The sequence below is a fragment of the Acipenser ruthenus genome, chromosome 47, assembly GCF_902713425.1.
Source record: "Acipenser ruthenus chromosome 47, fAciRut3.2 maternal haplotype, whole genome shotgun sequence".
Taxonomy (NCBI): Eukaryota; Metazoa; Chordata; class Actinopteri; order Acipenseriformes; family Acipenseridae; genus Acipenser; species Acipenser ruthenus.
In genome coordinates, this window is record NC_081235.1 from 6,008,402 (window position 1) to 6,035,426 (window position 27,025).

At 45.5% G+C, this 27,025-nt stretch overlaps 1 protein-coding gene across 4 annotated transcripts; it reads right to left on the reverse strand.

The window, feature by feature from the left end:
- Positions 1-212: 212 nt before the first annotated feature.
- On the reverse strand, positions 213-27,017 carry LOC131721019 (rho GTPase-activating protein 45-like). 4 transcript variants are annotated; one of them, XM_059013838.1, is made up of 23 exons: positions 26,702-27,017; positions 20,620-20,968; positions 15,526-15,669; positions 14,725-14,809; positions 13,169-13,241; positions 11,657-11,735; positions 11,061-11,198; positions 10,395-10,459; positions 9,911-10,021; positions 9,718-9,798; positions 9,227-9,406; positions 8,667-8,804; positions 8,206-8,399; positions 5,869-6,014; positions 5,628-5,729; positions 5,190-5,288; positions 4,659-4,822; positions 4,373-4,561; positions 4,008-4,145; positions 3,596-3,834; positions 2,687-2,903; positions 2,239-2,332; positions 213-2,048 (listed from the first exon to the last, which is right to left on the reverse strand). In XM_059013838.1, the coding sequence occupies exons 1-23, from the start codon at positions 26,789-26,791 to the stop codon at positions 1,726-1,728; spliced, it is 3,438 nt and encodes a 1,145-aa protein (XP_058869821.1). In that variant the 5' UTR covers positions 26,792-27,017; the 3' UTR covers positions 213-1,725. The 4 variants fall into 4 exon arrangements, with proteins under 4 accessions (XP_058869821.1, XP_058869820.1, XP_058869819.1 ...); XM_059013837.1 differs by having other exon boundaries at positions 20,620-20,983; positions 26,702-27,016; XM_059013836.1 differs by lacking the exon at positions 26,702-27,017 and adding an exon at positions 25,926-26,585.
- Positions 27,018-27,025: the final 8 nt, after the last annotated feature.

Below are 27,025 nucleotides of genomic sequence, written 5' to 3' on the forward strand. Positions count from 1 at the left end.
TCCTGCAAAATGAAAGGTTTATTTCTCCCAGGTATGCCATTTCCTAAAAATGAAATGCAAGTCTATGCAAAACTTGTTTTGTGAATCCAGGTTTTGCAGTTTTAACTTCCCCATTTTGCACCTTTGGCATTTGACTATTGTTTACTCCAGGCGCCTGGACAAGGGAAGTTCTGAAAACCATGTTTGAAAATAATTAAGACAAAATGCAAATATTTAAGAAAAACGCTGTTTATTATTACTATATGTACACTTGTTAAAAACACACCCTTTTTTTGTTTAATATATATTAAAAGTCAAAAATATAACTTAACCAAACAATGCCTCTCAAATCCATATATGCAAATCACAAATATTAAAAAATTCAAATTCAGGTAAGAAACCCATGTGGTGATCAGAGGAGCCAGCCTCCATTAACCAACACATTGAGATGGTTGTAACAGCAGAGTACGGTTTTAACTTCAGTTAGCCTGAGCACTACTGTCTGATATCACAGCCCCTGCTTAGCAATAGTCCTAGACTACCTAATGTTTTGTAAGCGTTTGCAAAACCAGGAGGTAACTTAGAAATTGGGAATCAAGAATAATTACTCTGAGATGGAGGACTCTTGTAACATTAAAGTACAGTGCAATAGTTAAACTGCAGTCTGCTGTTTTAATTTAGTTTAAACTGTTCAAATGTGTTTCATTTATTTACTTATAGTTCAGCAGTTTTCTATTAACAAAGCATATGTTTTTAATAACCCAAGATTTGCAACCCAAATTGTGTCTGTCCTGTTAATAAAATAAAATTAATAAAAAACTCCATTCTTCCATCACTGGGCATGCACATATACAACAGTACAAACACAGTGGTGTTTAACCCTGTACCAGCTGCAACCTTTGACTAGTTCCAAGCCTAAACAAGAAATAAATAGAATTGACTTAGACTTAGTCGAACTGTGTTTTTATATATATCTTGTTTGGCAACTAATGGGACCGTTTTTACTTTCTGAAAAAATTACATTTTTGGAAAAGAAAAAAAAGAGTGCATCTTGACTTTTCACAAGTTCCTTGCTTGTTCTCACAAATGATTCTTCAGCTGCAGTTCAAACATTCAGCCACAAGATGGCGATATGTGACAAGTTAAAATAAAAAAAAAATCTAAACACATACATTACATCCGATTACATTACTATTTTTCTGGCAAGCATCCGAACACAGCGCTCTCCGGAGGGACCTGTCAAGCATTAAGCAGCATCATGATCAGCTCAGGCTCCATGCCTGGAACCACCCTTGGCTCCTCATACTGCCTTCATCCAGATCCTGAAGCAGTTCATTCGACTTGTTAAATGTGGAGTGGAACTGCTCTCCAGGGCTGTGATTGGACACTCCTATGGCATTCCATAAAGACAGGTTCAGCTGTGGGATACCAACACACCTGCTGTACCAGGTAGCTGGCTGGCTCATTAAGACATCCATCGTCCCTGCTGTTTTTGTGAGGCAGCTGACCAGACAATAAAATCCTCGGCCCAGCTATGTTATATTAAACGTGACTATGGCAACCATGTTTTTCCATGTGAAGAAGTGTGCAATATAAACATCTAAAACTTTTTTTTTTTTTTTTTTTTAAAGGCAGTTTGTATTTAAGTTAGCAAGAATAGAATTAACAATAATAATACAATTCAAACTGTTATGGATCAATAAAGCGTATTTTTTTCTCTTTCTGTCGTTGGTGAAGAAACAGCGGCTATACAAATTCAGGCTCTCGTTCTTCGCTGCAACAGACTTCCAGCTTCCCTCCCTTCAGGCGAGCCGTTGGCAGGGGGGCGGGGCTGGCCAGCGTGTTATTTGATTGGTTGGTGTTGTGCTCTGCCAGCGATCTGTTCCGGTCCTGCCCCTCGTCCTCTGTGACCTCACTGTCCGACTCGTGGTTCTCGTCCCCGATTGGCTCGCAGAGCTGCTCTGTGCTCGTCTCGCTCTCCTGCTTCGTCAGGCGTGGTGGTGGAATCTCGTCCTCCGAGTCGGAATCCAGAGAGCGTTCCCTCGACCCCGACGAGCCCAGAGAATTCCCTGGATTGACAAGAAACCGGGATTCAGGAGCTGGGAACGGAACACTATGCAATCAAGCATTAATTAAAACTCAACAAGCTTTGTGAATAGGACCGAGGGAAAGAAAGTCACTTCTTGCAAGGTTCAGATGCACACCCGTCAACAACCCACAAGACAAAAGTGTGAACAGGCAGGCCGGCCGCACACTTACTACATGTCTCTTCAGCTCTGTCATCAGAGTCCACTGGACCCTGCTCCTCAGCCCCCTCCTCTCCCAGCTCGGGGCTCTCCTCAGCTGCAGAGTCCTGGCAAAACATGGGGAAAGAAGGAGAAAGCGTTAACCAGCAGGGAAGGATTGGGATTATAACATAAGCAAGCCCACACACTGAAACCAGAGACTTCTTGGAATAAGTCCACACATATTTGTAATGACAACTATTGTCTTGCACTGCAGTACTGTTCCAACATTCAATTTTGAGATCAGAATTAATAGACTGTGAATGAAATAGGGTCTGCAACAATTAAACAAGAAAAGAAAACTAATTAAAAAGGACGCTGGAATAGCAAAATGTTCACTCAATGGCCGGGCAGCGTGGTTCAGTATACAGGCATCAGAAGCTCTGCTGTGGATCCCAGGCTGTGCTCGCAGCTCCCCTCACCTGACTGCAGGTCCTGCTGGAGCTGGAGGTCCCGGGTTCGAAGATGGTCTCATAGAAGACGATGAGGGTCTCGATGATGCGTGCCTGGTGCGGGTAGTCCACGAGCGAGGACAGGGACACCGTGGCGCCCGTGGGTCGAGGGCGCATCAGCGTGGGGCCGAACACGATGCCCAGGTTACTGGAGCTCATCTTGTTGTCCACTTCCACCTTGGAGATCCTGAGCGAAGAAGAGGAGAGAGAGAGAGAGAGAGCGAGAGAGAGAGCGAGAGAGAGAGAGAGAGAGAGAGAGAGAGAGAGAGCGAGAGCGAGAGCGAGAGCGAGAGCGAGAGAGAGAGAGAGAGAGAGAGAGCGAGAGCGAGAGCGAGAGAGAGCGAGAGAGAGAGAGAGAGAGGCATGGTCACTCTGCATGTGCGCTGCGGCACACTGACCCTGCGGTATAAACCCAGTTCAAACGGTTTCTACTCAAGATACATTGGAGAGCGACTCACGAGGAGGAAACTGACAATTTGGATGACCAGATCCAAAACCGGTCAGTAAACCCTGATCCTCATTGCAAAAATTAGCATAATTTGAATTTGTGGGACACACACGTCCCTTGGACCTTAGAGGGTCAAGGGGATAGAAGACAGGAACTTTGCCTACAAGTAACAGCCATTTACCTTTTAATTTAACGGAACTGCAACAGGGTATATCTGCAGAAATTAACTTTGTGGTCGATGGACATGTTCTTCTACTGCTCTCTGGTGTATCCAATCCTATTTTAAGTAGGCTCCCTTGAGCAGTTTTGCTCATTTTAAGCTATTTTCCCTCCGTGTCATCTTTAGACAGCATCCCCTGGTAATGCTGATGAGCACACTGCAGCTGTTCAGAGCTGCAGAGTGGAGGTGTATGCGTGCGCTGCTCTCTTACTTGCGCAGGTGGCGGATGATGTACTGCAGCGTGGCGATGTTGGGGGCAGGCAGCTGCTTCAGCAGCTCACACAGCTTGTGCACGGAGGCCAGCACCTCCTTGTCGGTGTCGGGCCCCAGGTCCACCAGCTCGGGGCCCTTCGCTGCGTCCCCATCCGGGCCCCCTGCGCCCTGCAGACTCTCCTTGGCCAGGCCCATCATGTCATTGTACAGCCGGAAGGGCATGATCGGCTCTGGCAGCTGAAACAGGGAAAATACACGCATGGATTTCAGTGTAAAGATAGAACAACACAATAGGAATAATAGATCATCATCATTATCATCATCATTCATCATATATCGTAATTAAATCTAATAAACAGGCTCCTGTTTTATCCTGTTTAGGCAGCAGTGTGTTGGTTTGGCTGGCGCACCTGTCTCAGGTAGAGTTTCAGCACGTTGCTGATGTCGTGCGGCGATGCCTGGGACAGCTCCACCAGGTCCTTGCCGTTCTCGAAGGCCTGGCACAGCTTCTCCACGCGGGTCTTCACCCCATTCACCCGGTAAATACCCTGCCAGGAGGAGAGAGGCCGGGGCAGTGGCATCAGCAATGCCATACAATCCAATACAAGATCACTCTTCTAGCAAGTGCATTAATACATAACTAATAGCAAATGTGGAAAAGTACACTCACAGTATTTTGTATTGTGCAGGACTCCACTTTTTTTTTTTTTTTTTGAAGGGGGTGGGTTTGACTAAAACCAGCCCCACTCCCTTCTACCCACCCCACCCATCTAACCTTCATCTTGAGGGCCCTCTTCTCTATTTCGGAGATGCACTTCTTGATGATGAAGGGGATGCCCTCTGGACTGTCCCGGGACGTCTGCGTGAAGTCCCTGCCGAACAGCTGTAGCTTCCCCTGCAGCTTCTTGTGCCCGCACTGGATGGCCAGGGTCTCCAGGCACTTCTTGTGGCAGGCGAGGAAGCACTGGGAGGGGAGAAGGCAGAGGATGAGGCTTGCTAAGGGGCGGAGAGCTGGCTGAATTAAACAAGCAGAGGGCGAGACCCGTGCTGGCGCGTGTTACCTCCTCGCACTCGGCTCCCTGGAAGTACACGTAGCTGTCACACTCCCGGCACTTGGACGGGGTGCGCAGTTTCCGCAGGCGATGCGTCTGGGCAGCCTTGGAGAGACCGATGTTCCGGAAAGGACCCGTGGGAACCACGATCTCGGGCTCTATCCCGTTTATACCTGCAGAAAAAAAAAAAAAAACAGAACAAAACTAAAACAAAAAGGCAGATTCGGTATTTTAATTCACGAAAGGTCAACATTCTAAATGCATTTCATTCGAAGTTGTTACTGGCATGATATCTTTCTGAAAGGGAAACAAATAAAATAGCCAACTGCGATTCTAAAACTAATAACAAGAAACAACAACTTGCTTATAAAATGATCACTAACTTTAAAAGGCTCAATCATAGGATAGAGAAGCAATCACATGTCACTGACTTCCAATAATGTTTTGATTAGGTTTGGTAACATCTGGCCAAAGGTAGACCGATCTCATAATAATAATAATAATAATAATAATAATAATAATAATAATAATAATGCGCACCCTGCTCAAAGGATGTCACTTTGCCGTCTTTCTCATCCAGATCCTCGTTGGAAGACATGGTGCCAGTAGAGGAGGTCCTGGGCAGCTTCCTGATGTCCCCTGGACCAGACACAGAACACACTTTCGGATTAATTAATACTCCTAACACTGGATGTTCTGCAACAGTTTCTTTGAAACTGAACACAGGGGCAAGCTACGGCATGATCCCAGTGGCGAAACAGATCACAAGTGAAACGGGTTTGCTGGTCTAAGAGGACAATAGTCCACGTAACATGCAGGCAGTGTCAGAAAAAAAAAAAAAGGAGCACAAAACTACTCCCTCACCTCCCTAAGAGAAGTGCTGGTCCCTGCAGTGTAGGGAAGCTATCACTGCCACTGCACTGTGGGTAATAGAGATGACACTGCACCACCTTTAATACGAGTCTCTGTATCGAGTACCTGAGCTGACTGAGGGAGACTCCAGTCCACTGCCTCCGCCCACGCTGTCCGTGTCACTCACTGCCGACGGCCACGATTTGTGGGACTGGTGGCCACGCCCTCCTGCAGGAAGGCAGGAAATAGTAATGTGCTTTTTGTAAGTGTCACAATAGGTTTAGGAAACAGTCAGGCAGTAAAGCTGCTGATCATATTACCCATCTTGTAGAAGAGTTATTATTTGCTTGTGAATTCCCAGACTCACCCCTCCTCTCCGTGCAGCCATGCTGTTCTTTGCTGGAAGCCCCTCCCTCTCCTGACCCCGCCTCCTCGGTTGTGGGCGATGCCTCCGAGCCAGCGTTGCCATGGATATCTGTGCCGAAGCTGTCATTCCGTGACCTGCCGGGCAAACTGACAAACAAAGCGTTTGTTACTTAATCAATCAATCAGAATATCAATCAATCAATCAATCAATCAATCAATAAGACTGTTAAATAGTAATACACAAAATAGAAGCGTATAATTATACAGTGCTATCGTCTTATACGATAACAATCGTCCACAACTATCAAATACTCCAGGTGTTAATTTCAAAATACTAAAAGAAACTTCAAATTCAAAATTCAATGACGTACGTTTCGAATGGAAGGCTTTGTCACTGAAAAGATTCTTGTAGTAGTTCTAGAATTTGTGAATTAGCGAATCATTAAAGGGATTGTTTTACTGCTTAAAAACACTGCAGTGTGTGTGTGTGCGTGCGTGCATGCGTGCGTACACACACAGAGGGCTCTGTCTCCATGGCAGCGCCCTGCACTCACAGGCTGGGTGCGGTGGCTGTGTGTATCAGTGTGTGTGTGTGTATGTGTGTGTGGAGGGTCTGTCTCGCTCACTCACAGGCTGGGTGTGGTGGCTGTGTGTATCAGTGTGTGTGTGTGTGTGTGTGTGGAGGGTCTGTCTCGCTCACTCACAGGCTGGGTGTGGTGGCTGTGTGTATCAGTGTGTGTATCAGTGTGTGTGTGTGGAGGGTCTGTCTCGCTCACTCACAGGCTGGGTGTGGTAGCTGTGTGTATCAGTGTGTGTGTGTGTGTGTGGAGGGTCTGTCTCGCTCACTCACAGGCTGGGTGTGGTGGCTGTGTGTATCAGTGTGTGTGTGTGGAGGGTCTGTCTCGCTCACTCACAGGCTGGGTGCGGTGGCTGTGTGTATCAGTGTGTGTGTGTGTGTGTGTGTGGAGGGTCTGTCTCACTCACTCACAGGCTGGGTGCGGTGGCTGTGTGTATCAGTGTGTGCGTCTGTGTGTGTGGAGGGTCTGTCTCGCTCACTCACAGGCTGGGTGTGGTGGCTGTGTGTATCAGTGCGTGTGTGTGTGTGTGTGGAGGGTCTGTCTCGCTCACTCACAGGCTGGGTGTGGTGGCTGTGTGTATCAGTGTGTGTGTGTGTGGAGGGTCTGTCTCGCTCACTCACAGGCTGGGTGTGGTGGCTGTGTGTATCAGTGCGTGTGTGTGTGTGTGTGGAGGGTCTGTCTCACTCACTCACAGGCTGGGTGTGGTAGCTGTGTGTATCAGTGTGTGTGTGTGTGTGTGGAGGGTCTGTCTCACTCACTCACAGGCTGGGTGCGGTGGCTGTGTGTATCAGTGTGCGTGTGTGTGTGGAGGGTCTGTCTCACTCACTCACAGGCTGGGTGTGGTGGCTGTGTGTATCAGTGTGCGTGTGTGTGTGTGGAGGGTCTGTCTCACTCACTCACAGGCTGGGTGTGGTAGCTGTGTGTATCAGTGTGTGTGTGTGTGTGGAGGGTCTGTCTCGCTCACTCACAGGCTGGGTGTGGTGGCTGTGTGTATCAGTGTGCGTGTGTGTGTGTGTGGAGGGTCTGTCTCACTCACTCACAGGCTGGGTGTGGTGGCTGTGTGTATCAGTGCGTGTGTGTGTGTGTGTGTGTGTGTGGAGGGTCTGTCTCACTCACTCACAGGCTGGGTGTGGTGGCTGTGTGTATCAGTGTGTGTGTGTGTGTGTGTGTGTGTGTGGAGGGTCTGTCTCGCTCACTCACAGGCTGGGTGTGGTGGCTGTGTGTATCAGTGCGTGTGTGTGTGTGTGTGGAGGGTCTGTCTCACTCACTCACAGGCTGGGTGTGGTAGCTGTGTGTATCAGTGTGTGTGTGTGTGTGTGGAGGGTCTGTCTCACTCACTCACAGGCTGGGTGCGGTGGCTGTGTGTATCAGTGTGTGTGTGTGTGTGTGGAGGGTCTGTCTCGCTCACTCACAGGCTGGGTGTGGTAGCTGTGTGTATCAGTGTGCGTGTGTGTGTGGAGGGTCTGTCTCACTCACTCACAGGCTGGGTGTGGTGGCTGTGTGTATCAGTGTGTGTGTGTGTGTGTGTGGAGGGTCTGTCTCGCTCACTCACAGGCTGGGTGTGGTGGCTGTGTGTATCAGTGTGTGTGTGTGTGGAGGGTCTGTCTCGCTCACTCACAGGCTGGGTGTGGTGGCTGTGTGTATCAGTGTGTGTGTGTGTGTGTGGAGGGTCTGTCTCGCTCACTCACAGGCTGGGTGCGGTGGCTGTGTGTATCAGTGCGTGTGTGTGTGTGTGTGGAGGGTCTGTCTCGCTCACTCACAGGCTGGCGGTGGTAGCTGCGTAGTGCTCGAAGTCGTAGTGTGCCTCGGGCTCCTCCGTCATGCGCAGCTGCTTCACGTACGAGGCGTACTGCTGGCCCGGATCGTACAGCTTGCTGCTCTCACACAGGGTCTGGTAGTGCACAGGCAGGGGCGCCGTCTGCATGTGCATGATCTGGTAGTACGAGATGGTGGCCTGGAAACAAATACAACAGGACAGGGCACAGGTTTTAAAATGGGTATTATTCCAACATAAATGTGCATGCATGCATTTAGGGCCTTGCTCAGAACAAAATCATGGACGAATGGTCCAGTTGGTGCCAGATTTTGTCCAGCCCTGTTCTGTACTTTCTTATACTAGATTAAAAGATAAATAACGTTGCTACGTAGGTAGACAGACAGACAGACAGATAGCTGCAGGGACTGACAGACACAAGGACAGACAGTTTTCTGCAGTACTCACTGATCGCAGCATCTGGTCACTCTGCTTGATGACTTCCTGCAGCTGTCTCAGCACGTTCACCTTCACGTCCTCCAGCTCCTGCTTCTGGGTCTTGGCGTCGGCGATGCAGGTGCGGTACGTGGCCTCAGCCTCCTCTGCCTGAAACACAGAGACGTCAGGAACCCTCTCTCACACAGACTGGCATCCAGAGAGACCGGGGGAACGCTAAACACAGAGCACAGAGACGTCACGAACCCTCTCTCACACAGACTGGCCTCCAGGGAAACCAGGGGAACGCTAAACACAGAGCACAGAGACGTCAGGAACCCTCTCTCACACAGACTGGCATCCAGAGAGACCAGGGGAACGCTAAACACGGAGCACAGAGACGTCAGGAACCCTCTCTCACACAGACTGGCCTCCAGAGAGACCGGGGGAAAGCTAAACACAGAGACGTCAGGAACCCCTTGACTTGAAAACATTCCTTAAACTGTTGTGAATTGGGGCCCAAAAGTGACTGTCCTCCAGGATCTGCCCAGGAAGGCATTGTGGGAGTTGTAGTTTTATTTTGTGAGGCTCACCTTGTTTCGGGCCTCCTCCTCCAGCCTCCTCTTCTTATCCAGGGACTTGGTTGTGTTGCTGCTGCTGGTGCCCTGCTGCTCCTCCTCAGCCTTGATCGTGACGTGCTTCGCCTTGTCGTACTCCTCACAGCGCGCCATGTACGCCTGCTTCGCCTTGCGCAGGTTCGACTCTGCCTCCATCTGCCGCGGACACGACAACGTTACCAACCAAATCACAGCGAAGGGTTGGTCAAAATCCTGTTACATCACATCCTGTGCTCTGATGCCAGCAAGCTACAGTCCAGCACCTTTATGCTTAACGGCAGTTCCTCATATTTGTGGTTCACAATAAATGAATAGGCTGCATATATTGAAGGACACATCATTTTGATTAGTTTGAGAATCCCAAACACGACAAGATGACGTCTCTTATGCAAAAGTAGACACCCTACGCCCAACACTCGCAGTAGCTGTTATGCCCCAATCCCTCCTCCTCCTGCCCCCTTTCTCACCAGCTTCCTCTGTGCTCGATTCCACAGGTCCTTTATGTCCTTGCGTCTCTTCTCATGTTCCTGTTTGCGCAGCATCAATGGCTACACGGACAAAATAATCAAATTGTTCAGAAATAAATAAATAAATAAATAAATAAAGCAAGCTCAGGTGTATTGTATCCCTGTCTCTGGGCTCCTAGGTGCGATGCTGTACCTGCAGGAAGGTTTGGTTCTGCAGGGTGCTGGCAGTCTGTATGACCCCGTGACTCTGCTCCATATCCTGCTCCAGGGCGAGAGAGTAGATTGATAGGAATGGCATGTGGGGCTGTGGAGAGAGAGAGAGAGAGAGAGAGAGAGAGAGAGAGAGAGAGAGAGAGAGAGAGAGAGGAGAGGGAGAGAGAGAGAGAGAGAGAGAGAGAGAGAGAGGTGAGCTGCCATCTGTGAGCAATCGTTCTGATCAAAAAATTAAAAAAATTAAAATAAAACATTTGCTACAAATTTTATACTTTTTAGATTTGTTACAGTTTTGACTAAATTTACATGTGAAATAGTTTTAAAAGCAGGGGTTGAACCAATTAATCCAGACCCTGAAGTAATTCATGATCTCATTTGATCTCAAAACTGCTGTGCAAGAGGAGTCTTCTTCCCATCCCTGTACAATAGACATCACCCACAGCATGGTGCCTGGCCATCCCTACCTCCTGATTGATGGTGTTTTTGCAGGACTGGTAGAGCTTCTGAAGACCCTTCGCAAACTCCAGCTCTGAGAGGAGAGAGACAGTTCCACGGTCAGACTGTTTCCCCCTGGAGTTAAGAATTTACAACGTGCCAGTAACTCTTGTTGTACGCACTGCAGATGTCATCCTGTGCACAGCAGACCACATGCATGGCCAAAGGTTTTGCATCACCCAATAGAATTAACTCATTTTGATTCATAAAGTCAAATGAAACCTGCTGAATGTTATGTGAACATATTGAATTGCATAACGCTTTGTAGTTTTCCCCCCCATACTCAGCGAAAAAAACTGACAAAAATGGAAAAAAAATGAAATTTTCAAAATCCAACATGAATTGCTGTTCTACTATTATGGCTTCTGGTAGACTTCAGCGATATCATTTTGTAGTTTCTTTGATTACAAGATGTTAAATAAAAAGATCTAAAATTATGTTCAGATAGTTTTTTTTTTTTCTAATGATCTATCTCAATCCTAAAATTCTAGGTGATGCAAAACTTTTGGCCATAGCTGTACTGTGCAGCTGTTTACAGCCTCACAGTCCTGTACACACAGGGCAAGCCTGTAACCAGCTCAGTGCTGGAATCTATTTAAAAACGGAGGCTGGATCACGCAATCTGGTGTCCTCACCCAGCGAGGTGCGCTTCTCCACGTAGCACAGCAGCTCCTTCATGTACTTGGAGATGGTCTTGGCGTACTGCAGAGCCGAGGACACGCCCCCCTCGCTGCGCTGCAGCATGATGTCTACTTCCTCTGCACTCAGGAAGCCTGCCCGGAACAGAACGGCAGAGTGGTTACAGAGTGCATGCCAGCGCTTCCGTCACAATCAATCACCCAGCACCCCACACAGGCTCAGCCGCGCCCGCGCGGAGCACCGTACTTTGGATGAGGGTGAAAACTACCCCTCATGAGGTCCAGAGAGGAAGCCAGCTGCCCCAGGTTGTAATGATAAGCAAATCCCAGGATAATAAAAAGACAGAAAGGCAAGTCTTCTAACCTCTACAGCAACTCTTAAGAGCTTTTTCTTCATCATCATCAATAATGATGATGACAATGATGAGTGAGGTTCTGGAAAAACATGCATGCAACATTATACATGTAAAAGATGAATAGGAAATTAAAAACATTGCACAGTGCACACATCCTGCTGTGTGCACACTACAGCCGCCCTCCTCCGTCTTTGACAAGGGTTAATGCTAGTGAAGCGAAGAGACGCCCGTCCCTACCAAACTCGTGCAGCTCGCTCTTCATCACCATCACGTCCACTCCCTGACCCAGCACTCCTCCATGCAGGTTCTCCATAGACTGGGAAGAGAAAGAAACGCCATGTCACAGCTACACTGGGGCCACCTTCACAAAGCACCACTCACCACTGTGCTGCGTTAACACCAGTGTTTGTTTCTTATTCCTAAAAACACAACGTCAATGCTAAAAATGCTAAAACTGAGGAACCGTAATGTAGAGCTTCCTATACCAAATACAACTTTTTTGTGTGAGGAATAATAATAATAATAATAATAATAATAATAATAATAATAATAATAATAGCCCATTGAGTTTCCTGTAATCATTACAAACATCATCAGCATCTCTGAAGTATGGTAAAGGGGGGAACCATAGGGAAATCATGGAAAAAAAAACTGTGCTATGCAAATTTACTAGGCAAATCTACCGCGGTAAACTTTCAAAAAGGGAAGATCTGCTTAATATTCCAATCTCTGAAACAGCGCTTCAGTATTTGGGGTAGTGTGCTGCAGAACTGATCTCAGAGAGTGAACTGTGGAGGACGTGGGAAACACAAACCAAATAGTTTTACTTTAGTGTAAAAGCTGATTGAAAGAGAAGGTTGCTGTTTGGGAAACAGTTCTCTTATAAATACATTTTCAGACCCAAAAAGAAAAAAAAACTCCCTGATTTCCACACCTGGCGCACAAACCAGTCTTCGTGTCGGGTTACATGTACTGTGCCTACTGTGCCCGCTGCTGCCCCTTTTTAATGCTAAAAACACTTGACAATGTCTTAAAAAGTAAAAAGCAGAAGCCGAGATAAGACAGTGTCAGAGTCAGGAAGCTACCCCCACAGAGCCAACATCCGCCCTGAGCAGAGGTGCGAGTTCCTCTCGGCTCTTTACCTGCAGAGACAATCACACCAGCAACGATGTGACTCGGTACAGCGCTGGACTGGCACAACCCCGGATCAAACCCTAACCCTGATCCCCCTCCCCGAACTCGGCTATACACCGAATAGATGGTAAAGAAAATGCTTTGCAAAGCCCAGAGAGGTATGGTACAGCATATTAAAAAATGACAAACCATCGGCGCTGGTATTCTTCCCTTTAAAGAGCATGGCGCACTAAAGGTGACATCGCTGTCCCTTCTTAAAAGTGTTCTACGGTACTGTAAATGTGCACACCAACATGCTTTCCCCTATAACTGGAACTCGATTTCGTTGCTGAAACCCGATTGGTCCTCCCCTGCCTGTAAAAATGACATCACCACCCTGCAACGTTTAAAAAGCACTTTGGCGCTCCGTGCAGCAGACAAGGCGAGGTCCAGGTAACTTATAGGTATGTGGTGTTACCGTGGTGAACCCCGTTTCTTTACAATGATTTTCTACACCCAAGCGTTCAAGAACAACACCCAAGTATTCTTCGGTGCCTTCCACCTGCACTTGCTCCAGGTCCCACTGTGTGTGTTGGGGGGTTCAGGCTGCGTCATGCAGATTTCTTTGGTACTCACCCTGCTTTTTTCAGCTGGAGGCAGAGAGAGAAGCGTGCTGCTGTCCACTTCACCCATAAGCAGCTCAGACACACTGGGGAAGAGGCAAAATCATCACTAAAACAAACCTGCTCGTGTTACAGAAACATTTAGATTTACTTTACATTTCATGTATACAATGTATGCACAAGAAGCAATTGTATCTCAGTCCATATGAAAAATAAGTCAATTGATGTTGCATCAAAAGGTCAGAATTAAGCAACGTTTCCCCAACTCTTTTTTGGAAATCCCTGAACGTCTTTTAAAAACTGCCTTCGATATAAACCTTCAAAGTCATGGAATATATTAGAAGATAAAAAAAAAAAAAAGCACATGGCGCCAAAGTGAATTCTTTTGAGCTTTGCTCTCTCGTGGTTTACAGCTTTACCAGAACCCACTGATGAAATTCTAACCTTGCAACTCACTTTGTATTGTACTGAAGTGAAGGACATCATCTAAAACTGCGTTTCAAGCAGCGTTACTTGATCATCCTCAACAAGCATGTGAAGTGACTTTCCATTCCTCTACTGTTCTAGAACAGAACCACAGCCTTACCTCCTCCTGTGTGTATCAAGTACTGGTGCCAATAAGTAATCCACTGTGGCTCCATTAACCCCTACAACAAAACACAACTCCAACCCGTGCTCACTGCATCTGACAGAGCGCCGCTATTCTGTTCCTGAATGTCTCATCTGAGCCAAACAAGGAAGCTGTTTTTTTCCCCTATTGTCATTAGACTTTTTCCAAAGACCTTGAAACAAAACAGGGTTATCTCACTGTCATCTACAGAGCTGCAACTTCCCCATTGTGTCCTTCAATGAAAACAGAAGCGCTGTCGTTATTGTTTAGAGCAGAGTCACATTTAGAAAGCAAAATCGCTACGGCCCTGGCAGTAAAGCCACAGCTCTGCAAAGCACTTGCCTCGACTTTGAAGACAGGGGGTCTCGTTAGCCTTCTGACCACCCCGCTGCTCTCCTCCTGCAAGCATTCTGCTAACCGAAATGATTCTCAAGAGAAAACAGCTGCTTCCTAACCTGCCCCAGATCCAAATTCAAAACGAGCTGAGTTCAGGTGTGTCTAATAAACCGTACAGAGAAGACAAGCAGGGCTCTGACTGCTTCCCCGGGAGCCCATTTCAATGCTTTCAACCAGACTCATCTGTGATCTTCTGTGCTCTTGGTATGCTTTTACACTGCTGTACAGCGTACCACTGTAACATTTTATACTGTCAAGCTGTTTATTCCTGGTTTTATACTGCCCCAGTTGTTTTACTGCTCTCAGGAAACAATGGAGTTCTTCAAAACAGGGACGCCGGGGGCCATTTGCAATCTCTGGAGCAACCCAGGCATGGAAATAAGACTCCCATTGCATAGCAGTTTGATCCATTTCTGGTTTTACTATGCGTTTAATAAGACACACGCCTGAGCTTGTCACCTTCACTGTGGCTAATCAAGCTCGTAGTAAAACCTGGAATGGATGACACTGCTATGCAATAGGAGTCTGCTTTCCATCCCCGATGCCGTTGGTTCAGCACTTACCTGCTGCTGAATGCCACAGCGATGGTCTCAATGGCCTTCTCGAAATCCTTCTTGTCTGCCTCGATACCGGACTCATAATGGAAACCTGGTGTGGGACGGAGAGCGAGAGTGGAAAAGTGAGCAGGAGGGAGCGAGAGGTTTGCTGTTAGCACTCAGAAAACTTTTATACGTCAGACACCTGCAGGGCTGGCCTCTAGAGGTCAGTTCCCCCGCAGCGCTGTTTTAGAGAAACGATGTGCATGACCTATTAGATCTATTCTGAAACTCCCTGGTTCCTGATGAACTCAACTTCTTTAAATCAACATCTACATCTCCGTACCGTTTCACTTCTTTAACATCCTGTTGTGTGTTTTCTCCATCGTTCTCTGTTGTCGTTTCTATTTACTTCATGTTCCAGCAAAAACATGCAACAAAGTGATCCAACTTATTTTTGGCTAAAGGAGCCTTAATGATTATTAGGGAGTTGTTAAAGACCTACAAAAATATCACAAAAACAAAAAAAAAAAAAAGACTTTACTAAGAAGCTGACAAAACAGTAGCAACTACACTCAGACATTGCTGGAACAGCTCCCTTTAAACATGTTGCATGTTTAAAAAATGCAATTCTAATGTTCCTAGCATTCTAACTCCACCTGCTCCTAACTAAGACTAGAGATTGCCCTTGCAGTCTTTTCAAAGCAGTTCTTGAATGGGACACTTCCAAAGAGGTATACTGCATAGCTGAACGAAGGACAGATCAGGCTTGTGAGCGTTCCGTTGGGCAGCCCTGTGGTGTCTGTGTGTGGTCCTTTGACCTTGTACCTTTGACCTTGGAGATGAGCGTGCCCGCGGCGGTGAGAGTCTCCACGGTGTTGAGCAGCGGGTACATGCTGATCACCTGCCGCAGGATCCGAAGCACCTCCCCCAGACACTCGTGAGCCAGCGGTCGCCGCCCCTCCAGCTTCTCTGAGCAACAAGAACCACACAGATAAGAACGTTACGAGAGATTCAAAACAGATCACAACCACCCACTGCACGGGTACTGCAGGTCATTCAAATGTCCTGGTACAGAGCTAACTGCTCTTTAAATGTGGCATGCAGGTAAAAGCAGTTTGAAATGTATTTTACACGAGATGGCTTATTACAGCATTAACAACAATGCCAGCATATGCAGAGAAGATCTGGTTTGATCTGGCTTGATCTGCAGGCCCTTTTTTTGCCTTATCTTCTCCACACCCAAATCTCAATGTCTACATTTAAAAAACCGCACCTAACTCTGTACTTCAATCATCCTGCAGTTCTTATTTTAATAATGCAATCCTAATTCTGCTGCGTCGGCAAAATCCCTGGTTATTAACAGGAGACAAAAATCATAAAATAGTGATGCGACACATGAAACATTTTCCAATGATGTAAATAAATGCACACATTTCTGGGAGATGTGTCTCTGTGTCTCACTGTGTGTTAGTGCCTCGGTGTGCTCCTTCACTGCTCGTCTGTGTCACACCTCCAAGCTGCAGCATGCTTCCTCTTCCTGCCCTGTGAGCAATAGCCGTTGAGCGGACTGGCTGACCAGACTCTTCCCCCCCCCCCCCCCCTCCCGTTTCCTTCCCCTCTTCAGTACAAACACAAGACAGTGAAAGGACTGACATACTGTACGAGAATCACTAAACAGCCATGCTCTCCACGGTACAATAGGCTTTCTAGGTTCGGTTTAGCATTTCTCCATTAAATAACAGATTGTCAAGTTAAGGGTTCCCTAAATGCTGAAGTTGCCTCTCAGAATGTCAAGTTGACAAGCATTCTAGATCTCGCACTCAGAATGTCAATATGACAAAGCATTCTAGATCTCACACTCAGAATGTCAAGTTGACAAAGCATTCTAGATCTCGCACTCAGAATGTCAATATGACAAAGCATTCTAGATCTCGCACTCAGAATGTCAATATGACAAAGCATTCTAGATCTCGCACTCAGAATGTCAATATGACAAAGCATTCTAGATCTCGCACTCAGAATGTCAATATGACAAAGCATTCTAAACATTTCAACCACAACTGGCTCTATATAAGCAGATTAAGTGCGTTAATATCTGGTTGTCGTCTTTTTTTTTTTTTAAATTTAGATTTAACAACAGAATATGTGTGCAAGTGTTCGGTGGCTACCTCCTAATCAAGCTGATTTCAGGTAGCCACCGAGCCCTTAAAACGTAAATTATTTGTACGTTATAGAGAAGGTGAAATCTGTACAGCACTACTCTACACCTGTGTCAGCCCCCACCTTTGAATGGAGACTTAATACTTAAAATCGCTCGGCAGTTTTTTGGTGCTGGGGAAAGGAAGTTCAGCAATAGTGTTGAAACACAAGCCTTTTACATTTGTTTTACTATTAATCACTATTACTATTGAATTCCTAAATGAGGCTCATCTGTCAAAACACAAAGCTCAATGATTTCCTCTTCGTGGCTGTCAGGACGCACAGAAGACAGTGAGATATGGAAGAGAGGCCCTGGCGAGAGTAGGACAGTTGTTCTTATTTTTCTCTCGCAGATGCTGTTCAGAGCTTATCTCTCAGCCACCAACAGTCAGCAGGGCCCGGAGAAGGTAAACAGGAAGCTGCGGCAGTGAAAATAGCTGCGCTGACAGGAAGTGCCGTCATCCTGGCTGAGCTGTTGACTGCTCTAGAACAGTACTGATGCAGACAGCACAGAACCTCCCCCTCTCTCCATCTCAAAACCAGAAAGGTTCTTTCTCACTATTCTTGTGTAATCTGTAAGCAGAGTTTAAGATTATTTTGCTCCGGTACAGGCATGGAAATAAGACTCCTATTACTTAGCAGTTTCACCCACTCCAGGTTTTTCTACAAACCTGATTAGTGTATAGGTCACAAGCTCAGGAGTCTTAAGCTAGTAAAACCAGGAATGGATCAAACTGCTATGCGATGGGGAGTCCATCTCTGGTGGGCACACTGTGTAACCCAGTAAACATTCAATAAACTGGACAAATCGCCATTCGGCCACGTTGACAGTAAATTGTCAAAATCTCTATATTCTGTAAGGGCTCTTCCTTAATGGACTTCTTTCAACACTGAATGTTTCTGATGTGCAAGTCAGACTGTACAATAAAGGGGAAGTGTTCTATTTCAAAGGTAGCCCAGAACAATCATCCATTACTGTAAACACACAATCAAAAAGTAGATCATAGTGCATACATTTAAAACACATATCTAAAGACACTGGCACTGCTAGGAACTCACAGAGTTACCCCTTTGATTCTGAAATCACAGCCTTGTTAATCCGTGCACATCCTGGCTGGCACACAAACACACGTGTCACAGGAACATACGGAACACGACAGCTCGCTCGCTTACAGGCAACCAAGTCACAAACAGTTATGGAAACAGCAGTCGGGGAAATCAGCCAATCAAGAGCAGATTTAACTCCACGCTTCTTCAAAAAATAAAACCTCTCACGAAACAGATGTTGTATCTAGGAAAATAATTGATGTATTATTATAAAACCAGTTTTTGAATACACATACATTTACTTAAGTATTTATTGTTATTGTATTAGGGCAGCAGTGTGGAGTAGTGGTTAGGGCTCTGGACTCTTGACTGGAGGGTCGTGGGTTCAATGCCAGGTGGGGGACACTGCTGCTGTACCCTTGAGCAAGGTACTTTACCTAGATTGCTCCAGTAAAAACCCAACTGTATAAATGGGTAATTGTATGTAAAAATAATGTGATATCTGAATAATGTATAATGTGATATCTTGTAACAATTGTAAGTCGCCCTGGATAAGGGTGTCTGCTAAGAAATAAATAATAATAATAATAATAATAATAATAATAATAATAATTAAACTCGCAAAAGTGCAAACCACACAATAAAAACCACGTGTGGTTCAAGCTTAAAATGAGCAGCACACAGAGATCCAAGAATAGTATAAATCAGATATATCCATTTGTTAATGTGGACTGAAGGCTTATAAATGCACTTCTTTATAATGAAACCTAAGAAAAAAAAAAAACAGTGTTTAAAATTGGGAAACACATGCCATTGTTGTCTGAGTGAGAACTTCCTGGTTTCAAAACGTGTAATAAATCTCACTTCACATTGTGTAAAAGAATAACGAAAAATAAAATATATATATATAATATATATATAAAACAGTGTTGAGAATACAGGGCGTGCTTCCTGCTGCTGGAGTGCGGTGTGCCACAGAGGCTCATGCAAGCTGCTACAGAAGAAACCAAAAGGTCTCTTGTGCAAACCTGCCCCCCCCGGCCTGGAACAAGCACATCGTGCACTGCGAGAGGAAGGAAGCTGTGAACACACAGGGTGGATCCAGTGATCAAGCACAGCGCAGAGCGACACACACACACACACACACACACACACACACACACACACACACTGCACCAGCACAGGGGACCACGGAGGACCTGCCTCCGACCCCGACCTCGCCAAACCGCGTTCACTTCCAATCCAGAGGCACAAACATTCAATGAACCCCTGGGGTCACTTAGAATTATAACTGCAATTACAACTGCACAGTTTGCTTTTCAATCACAATTATGCTGCAGTATTTGCAATTACAATTATACTAGTAAAAACATCAGCGCTCCGGACAAGAGGAAAACTCACTTCCAATTGTCTTTTAAAAAACTCAATGCGGAAGTCAACTGCCATGGAGTGGTTGTCAATTGTAAAGGTGAGGGAAGGACAGCTCGTCTTGTTTTGAAATCAACACTTTAATGAATGGATTTATTTAATGCCTGCCGATAAATACTCCTATTTGCAATCGCCTTTAAGTAGTATCAGCACACCCCTAGTGAATTGGTTCAGGAAGAAAATTGGCTAAATTCGTGCTACAATTATTTTGCCAGCTCCATCAACCTGAACAGGGATGTAAGCAATACTTCTGTTGCATATTTGTTTGATTCTGTATGAATTTTTCTTTGAGCTGAATAGCCACAATGTATAGTTCAATAGCTGTCTGTAGTAAAACCTGGAATGGATCACATTGAATGCTGTGGGAGTCTTTTTTTCTATCCCTGCTTGAGCTCAATGGAAAGCCACCCCTCTACAGACACCGACATTCTCAACAGATATATCTTGCATAAATATCTTAAATAAGATCTCATCCCAAACACTGTCAAACCCTCTTAAATCACAAGCCACTCCTTTCAGCTAACGTCGACACTTCATGACTTCAATGGCATCTGATCGCACAACATCCTAGAATATACTCAACAATTTCCTGTTTTTGCTCAAACTGATGCTGTTAAAAACATCCTTTAATAGGGCGACACTGTTTTTTTTTTTGCTTTGACCAAAATAAAAACCAAACCCTAAAAATTGACAATTTCCTTTCCCCAAGATAAGCAGGAGGTAGGTTATGATATTTATTACCTGAAAATATCGAACAGTTTCGAAAAAAGAATTTGACCTATTTTTCCTGACAGACTGCCCCTCTTGGTTATTTCTTCCTGGGACTTTTCTGAGCCAAGTACGCTGGCTGACGTCAAGAGAGACTCACGAGAGGAACGTGGAATGATGGGCTGGGATAGGGAGGGGCTGAAGAAGAAAACAAACGACCAGTGCAGCTAGCGCACTGCACATACAAAAACATGCCATTATCCACAGGGCATTCAATTACAGGGATGGAAATACTGTAGGACTCCCATTGCATAGCAGTTTGATCCATTCCTGCTTGCACTCCGAGTTTAATAAGACACACCCGAGCTTGTTACCTATACAGCTAATCAAGCTCGTATTAAAACCTGGAATGGGTGTAACTGCTATGCAACAGGAGCCTTATTTCCATCCCAGCATTAGGAGTATTTGTTCCCTTTTTCGTGCTGAGCTAGCCAGTAAAAGGCATCAATTGAATATGCTGAGGAAGCCGTGGCTTACCTTCCCCTAGGACCACGTCTTTGAGCTTCTCCACGCTCTCTGCAAATCTGGCCACGTGGCGCAGCAGCTGGGCGATGTCCTCCACCTCGATGATGGTCCCTTCGCCGCTCTCCGCAGTCGGGCTGTACGAGAGCGCCCCCCTGTGGCCCTTGCTGAAGCCCCAGGTGCCCGCCGCCTGCATTGGAAAGCCGGCCGCGCTGGCGTGGCGGCTCAGGGCCGTGGGTCTCTTCAGCGTGCCGGCTGAGGAGGTGCTGGGGGCCAGCTTGCTGAGCGGAGAGGGGGTCCCGGGGCAGGAGGGGGGCTCCAGTAACACGGGGGCCGAATCGGACGCATCCTTCCGCGGCTGCTCCTGGAGAACGGAAAGCTGGGGTTACGAAAGAGAGAAGAAAAAAATGAAATGGAAATGGGAATGGAAAAGCGGTCTAATTAAGCAAATGATCAGTTCAATGAAGGGTCTGGTTCAGTAACTGAGAGCTCAGTTGGAATGAAAACCAGCAGACACAGGGGCTCCCCAGGACCAGGGTTGAGAACCACCGATCCAGAGGATAAATCAACAGTCTGGTTAATTGCAGTTGAATGGTATGTGGGTTGGGATGGAACAGGCAAATGAAAGGAATGAGGTTTTGTAAGGCCAACCCTTAGCAAGTTGTTTGTAGCATCTCTGCAATCTGCTTCAGTCTATATATTCAACGAGAAAGGACCTGTGCATAGGTGTGCAGTTTATAGATTAAAACCAGAAAAAAGCACTGCATGCCCCTTTTTAGTGTGAATTTATATACAATATCCAGTCAGCAAGCATCATTGTTCTGTGTTGGTTTCGTTACTATGGCTGGAAACATTAAATGACTTTGATTGCTTCCCACTCCCAGAGGAAACGGAAGTTTTATCATCAGGACTGATCTTTTAGAAGAGCAGCAACTAAACACACACACACACACATTATAAACTGCACCTAACTTAATAGAAGTGTGCAGCCTTTCCTAGAAGACACGACGCAATTGCAGAACTTTTCCACCTGATGGCACTGTGTACACAATCAGATTTATGTGTTCCAAACAAAGGTCACATGATACCTAGGATTATAAAATCAGCTGCAATGTGGAAGAAAAAATAAAAAATCATGCTATTCCACAAGTGCGGTATTAACTCTTTCAGCGCCAAGTAACTTTACAAGAAGATAACTAAACTACTGGATACATTAGCTTACAGGCCCAGCTTAGCGCTAAGCTTGGGACTACCTAATGTTACCTTAGGTTAGGCATGATTAGTGTTAATCAGGAACATGTGTCTTAACAGGAAAGCCATTCAAAAGCTACACAGGGGAATGCCCAGGTCTGGGGCTGGTGAACATATTTAAGCAGGAGATGTACCTATTGAGACCGAGACCTAGTTTACAAGGGGGTCCTGGAAAATACAACAAAAAAACGAACAACAACTATCACAATAAAAACATCTGGTTCAAGCTTGATCAGCAGCACACAGAGATCTAAGGAGAGTATAAATAAGTCTATGTTAATGTGAGCCGAGGGATAAGCATTGGCAGGGGTTTCTAAGCAATTCCCCGATAAGACCTTTAAACCAGAATTTGCAGCCATTTTTAGACGTCTCCCCAGTCTGTCTGAAGCATCATTCAGAGGACCGGAACAGCATGACCGAGCATGGGGAGGGGGGGGGGGGTCTATGAAAACGCACCAGCACACATGAACTGACGTCATCGAACAGAATTTGAGGAACTCAGCCAGTGTCAAACAGCACAGGTTACACCCACATGAGTCATGTGGACACAGCCAGTCCTGTGATATTCACCAACTCATCATGAGACTAATCTTTATGACACCTACAAATGGCAACTGGGTGCCCTATCACCCATACTGCTTATCCCTGTGTCTGCAGCACCATGCACCATGATGCTGGTTAAGTTCATTGAACTTAAGGATGTTGCAGGAAGCAGATTAACACATGAACGTCAATACCCTAGTTAAAGGGCAAACATACCCTGAAGTTTTATGCTAAAACTTAATATAGTTCAGGTGTTTTACGCAACCAGCCCCTGGTCATTAGGTGCCACATTATAGTTGGTTCGTCAAATCAGTAGCTTGCTGTGGACAACAGACTCGCACGACAGAGGTGTTGCAAGATGCTGCAGGGTCATCTCCAAGTGGAAATGCTGTCCATTCATGAGCTTGGCTACCATGATTGAGCACCTGCACGTAAGCAATTGGTATACTGGATCCATTGGGAATACGGTGCAGATTCCTTCTATTGAGGCAGCTTTACTATAAGCAGTTTTGGCTCTGTTTGTAAACACAGCAACTGTGTCTCAGGATTTCACAAGCCTGGTTTTGAAATAGGTTTGTGATAATGTACTGCTCCTATTCCCTCCTTGGGGGAGGATGACATAGAAAATACAAGAGGAACACACACACAAGCACGTCGAAACCTAACCAAACTATTTTTGTACTGTATTAGAATTTGTTAAAGAAGAAATGACAAATTTAACCTAACGCCAATGTAAATGTGTCCCTCCGCCTGTCTGTTTGTCTGCAAGTCTGAGTTTGCTTGTCTTTGGAAAGTGTTATTAGTCATTACTCACAGTACAAGCAAGTAGTGTTGGGACATGTATCAGTAACATGAGCACAAGCATTGCTGAAAATGAGACAACAATATCAAGTCTGTATGCACAGAACAGAATAGATAAACCAGTTATGCAAGGGGAAAGCATTTCTGGGATGTTGAAATACATGACATGTCACACACTGGTTGAAAGGCTTTATTTCACATTGGTGATCAACGATACAGACCATGTTCTTATTGTGTTGTACTTTAATGGGAAGTGGTTGCATACTTCCACGGTGTAATTTTCACCACTAGCCCATACCAACGAGCATGTGGAATTCCCCTAACTCCTCCGAGCTCTGTAGTACTCTGTGTCCCCACACTCGTCTTCTCTGTCTCCTACACCTTCTGTTGATCCAGTACAACAGGAGTATGTCTTAATGTTCCTCATCACTGCCCCTCATCTTGCTGGAAATAAAAGTGGGCGTGTACCAAAGTTGATTGGCTTTTGCTGTACAATACATCGGAGCCCTTCTTCGTTCTGGTGTGACCGCTCCATAAAGGATTCATGGTTATCATCACAGGTGTGAACAGGGTTTAAACCTGTTCTTTTGTTAATGGTTTGTGAGAACGCCCGTCCATGCCTATATTCAATAGGCGATTATCCCATACAGTGATCACATCCTATAATAATAAACGGCCAAAGTCACAAGCAGAGATGAACCTTTAAAAAGGGTGACGGCTGAATTCTAGTCAAGTCATCCTCTCTTCTGAGAACTAACGTACGTGCAAGACTTCCCCCTCAAGCACTGCCGACAAACAACGAACGGAAAATCCCCAACGATAGCACATGCCTGCGAACTGCTGATTTCTAACAATCGGCCTCGACGGACCGAGAACACACCTGTGAACCGAAGCTGAAGACGTCGCGCAGGTAGAGGCAGAGGCGTGGCCCGTATCATCACTACAGCCAGGGTTGAAACGGACGACCACGCTGCAGGGAAGCAGTTAGTTTGTAACTGGGCAGCACCTGCGATGGAACTTGACTAACAGAAATACAGTCACCTCTTCTGACCTCAACAGAGCTCTGCAGAATATAGAAAGGGTGTCCAAGTATACCTGGTACTCCATTGACCTGTCCCCCTGCAACACTGCCTCTAGTAGATTTAAAAAATGAAACTAGGGCTGTTCTGTGTGAAAATGCAGTCACTCCTTCGGTTTCCAAGCCCATGCTTCCTTCTCGGAGTATAAAAAGCACCCCCGTGGATGAAGAGAAGAGCAAATACAGGATGTTGGGGGCAGCAAGGTGGTTATAAATTTGCATTACTTTGCAAAAGAATAGCAAACAGTGTTGGAAAAAAACTGATATTCGCCTTGTAGGTGGGTTTCCAATACTGTTTTTCTTTCATGTTTCAACACATAATATTGATCCTCTTCTCAATGCTTGACTCGTGGCTCATTAAACCTGCTGGATCCTGAGCAGACAGGTGTTACAGACTCAAAACACCATTTGTCAAGAGGCTTGTAGGAGTCCTGTATACTGATCAGGAATCACCCCAGTGCTGAGGATGAATGCCCTGGCACTGCCTTATTCACAGGGACATGTTCTTAAACACGGCACAATTAATTATACAACAATATCCAAGCACCATTACACAGATCACAGCTTCTCTCCCTTTCAATGGACAATTTCAACCGATACCAGCTTTACTGTGGTAAATATGGTCTCGATTACGCTGGGCTTTGGTTTGCTAGCTAATTGCAAAAGAATATTGGTTTACATTTTGAAGGCATGTTTTAACAGGGAACACCCTGCGTTTGTCCCAGCAGCATGGAGCCAAAGCATGGGAGAAGCTTAGAACAGTTCCTCGCCCAAGTGGATTTTCAGCTGCAGCTATGAAACTTTCATGACGTGTAGGGGTTGTAACAATTCATTGTGCATCGATGAACTGTCATACTTTCTTTACATGATATATCATAACGGATACTCAATTGAGCCTCAAATGTTTCTTGAATTAAGAATAAAGGTGTTGTATATTTGAGGTGGCTAAACACTATCACAATCTCATTTAACGTTTGTCTTTTAACAGAATGGTCCATCATTAAAGGCCTCCTACGTGTAGCTAATCAGGACACTGGCTTGTATCGCGACACAGATCGTATTCCATATCGCGACACGTGTCGTATCCTGAAATCGTTGCACCGGAATGATGCGTGGCTCTTCCATATATAACCAGGAGACAAGCACACAGGGTACTCAAGTGAACAGACTTCATCAGCCAGCAGACATTTTGGAAACCGATCAAATAAAACCAGGAAGCACGTTATTACCACATAAACAACTAAGACACGACTGTCGCAGCTGGAGAAGCAGGTGCCCAGTGAAACTGGTACATCAGTATTTATAAACAAATGTCCATTATATTATTATCATCGCTGAAAGAGTGGGGTCAGACTGTTGTAGGTTACAACCGACAACTTAAAATAAATATACATGCCAACTGTGATTAAGAGAGCATAGCTTGGGTTGCATTTAAGAAATTGAAAATCAAGCCTGAACCTAGATATCCAATTAAATTCACATTACTGTATTACACCACAGTCTCACGTTTGTATAATAGGCATTTGCTCCATATTTAAAAGAGAGTACAACACAAGCCACAGTAAAAACGATTACATCTTCTTTACAAAGCATATTGATGGAGACCATTGATTATTGGGTCTCGGGTAAGTACGGTCTGCACACCTACCTGCTTCAACCAAACGTTGGGTCTGTTCGGCAGGATATCCAGTTTGGTTTTCTGTTTGGTAGTAGTGGAGTTCGTTTTTTTATTCCTTTGCCCCACTGTGTAAGGACTGTAGCTGGTTTTACCACCACCTGCCCCACGTTTTAACATTGTACTTTATAGAAAACTAAATCTTATAGATATATCCTTTTCTTTCGCGCGTCTTACCGCGGCGTTGCGTCGTGCAGTGCAGGTTCGTTTGTCATACCAACTATTTTGAATAAATACTGTATTTAGATATCCAATAAGAAAGTGTGTAGCTCACGCTGGAGCTGTCTATGAGACTAACTCCACATGCAACCGAGTCCTAAATTGAGTTGAAATATTAAATGTTTCAGAATGAAGCCAAGCCGTTTGCATTCAGAATTAACATGCTGAAGCCTGCCTCAAATTCCACCCTAGTAGTTTCTAAATATACAACTAAACTAGTACCGGCAAGACAAGCAAGATAGATGTCGAAATTAGTTCTACTAAACAAACCCTAAAATACAAATGTAACGGTTGCTTTAAGTTACATATTTCATAATGTAGGTTCGCTAATAAGATATCTAACATTGACATGTATTATTTAGCGAATTAATACGAGCACTGCCCAGCCCAACGGTCTTGGTCTTATTTTGCAATATCTCTCCTCCTACTCCGAACGCTGTAAAGAAAGTTAGTGTTGTGTTTTTTTTTTTTTTTTTTTTGCACAAGTCTCGGAAACAGCTCAACGTGAAAAAGGATGCTATGCAACTTACAGATGAGGTCTGTGGTCCGGGACTTCCTGTTCTGTTCTTTTTTGATATAGAAGGAGTTTTGATCAATTCTCGTTTCTTTCTGGAGAACATGTTTTGTATTTCCTCTCCCCCTCCTGCCTCTCCAGATTCTGTCACCCTTTCTTTTTCCTCGCGTCCTCACTGCCGCTCTTCCATCTAAGTTGTACTCCTTGATCAGCACAGTCGTTGCACACGGGCTGTTCAGTGTCAGTGCACTGGTTGTACTAAGCTATCCGGCTTTCGATGCGGCGTTACCACCTTGCTGGTTGAATCATCGTCGTTCTCTTTCTGCAAAACTTGCAAATT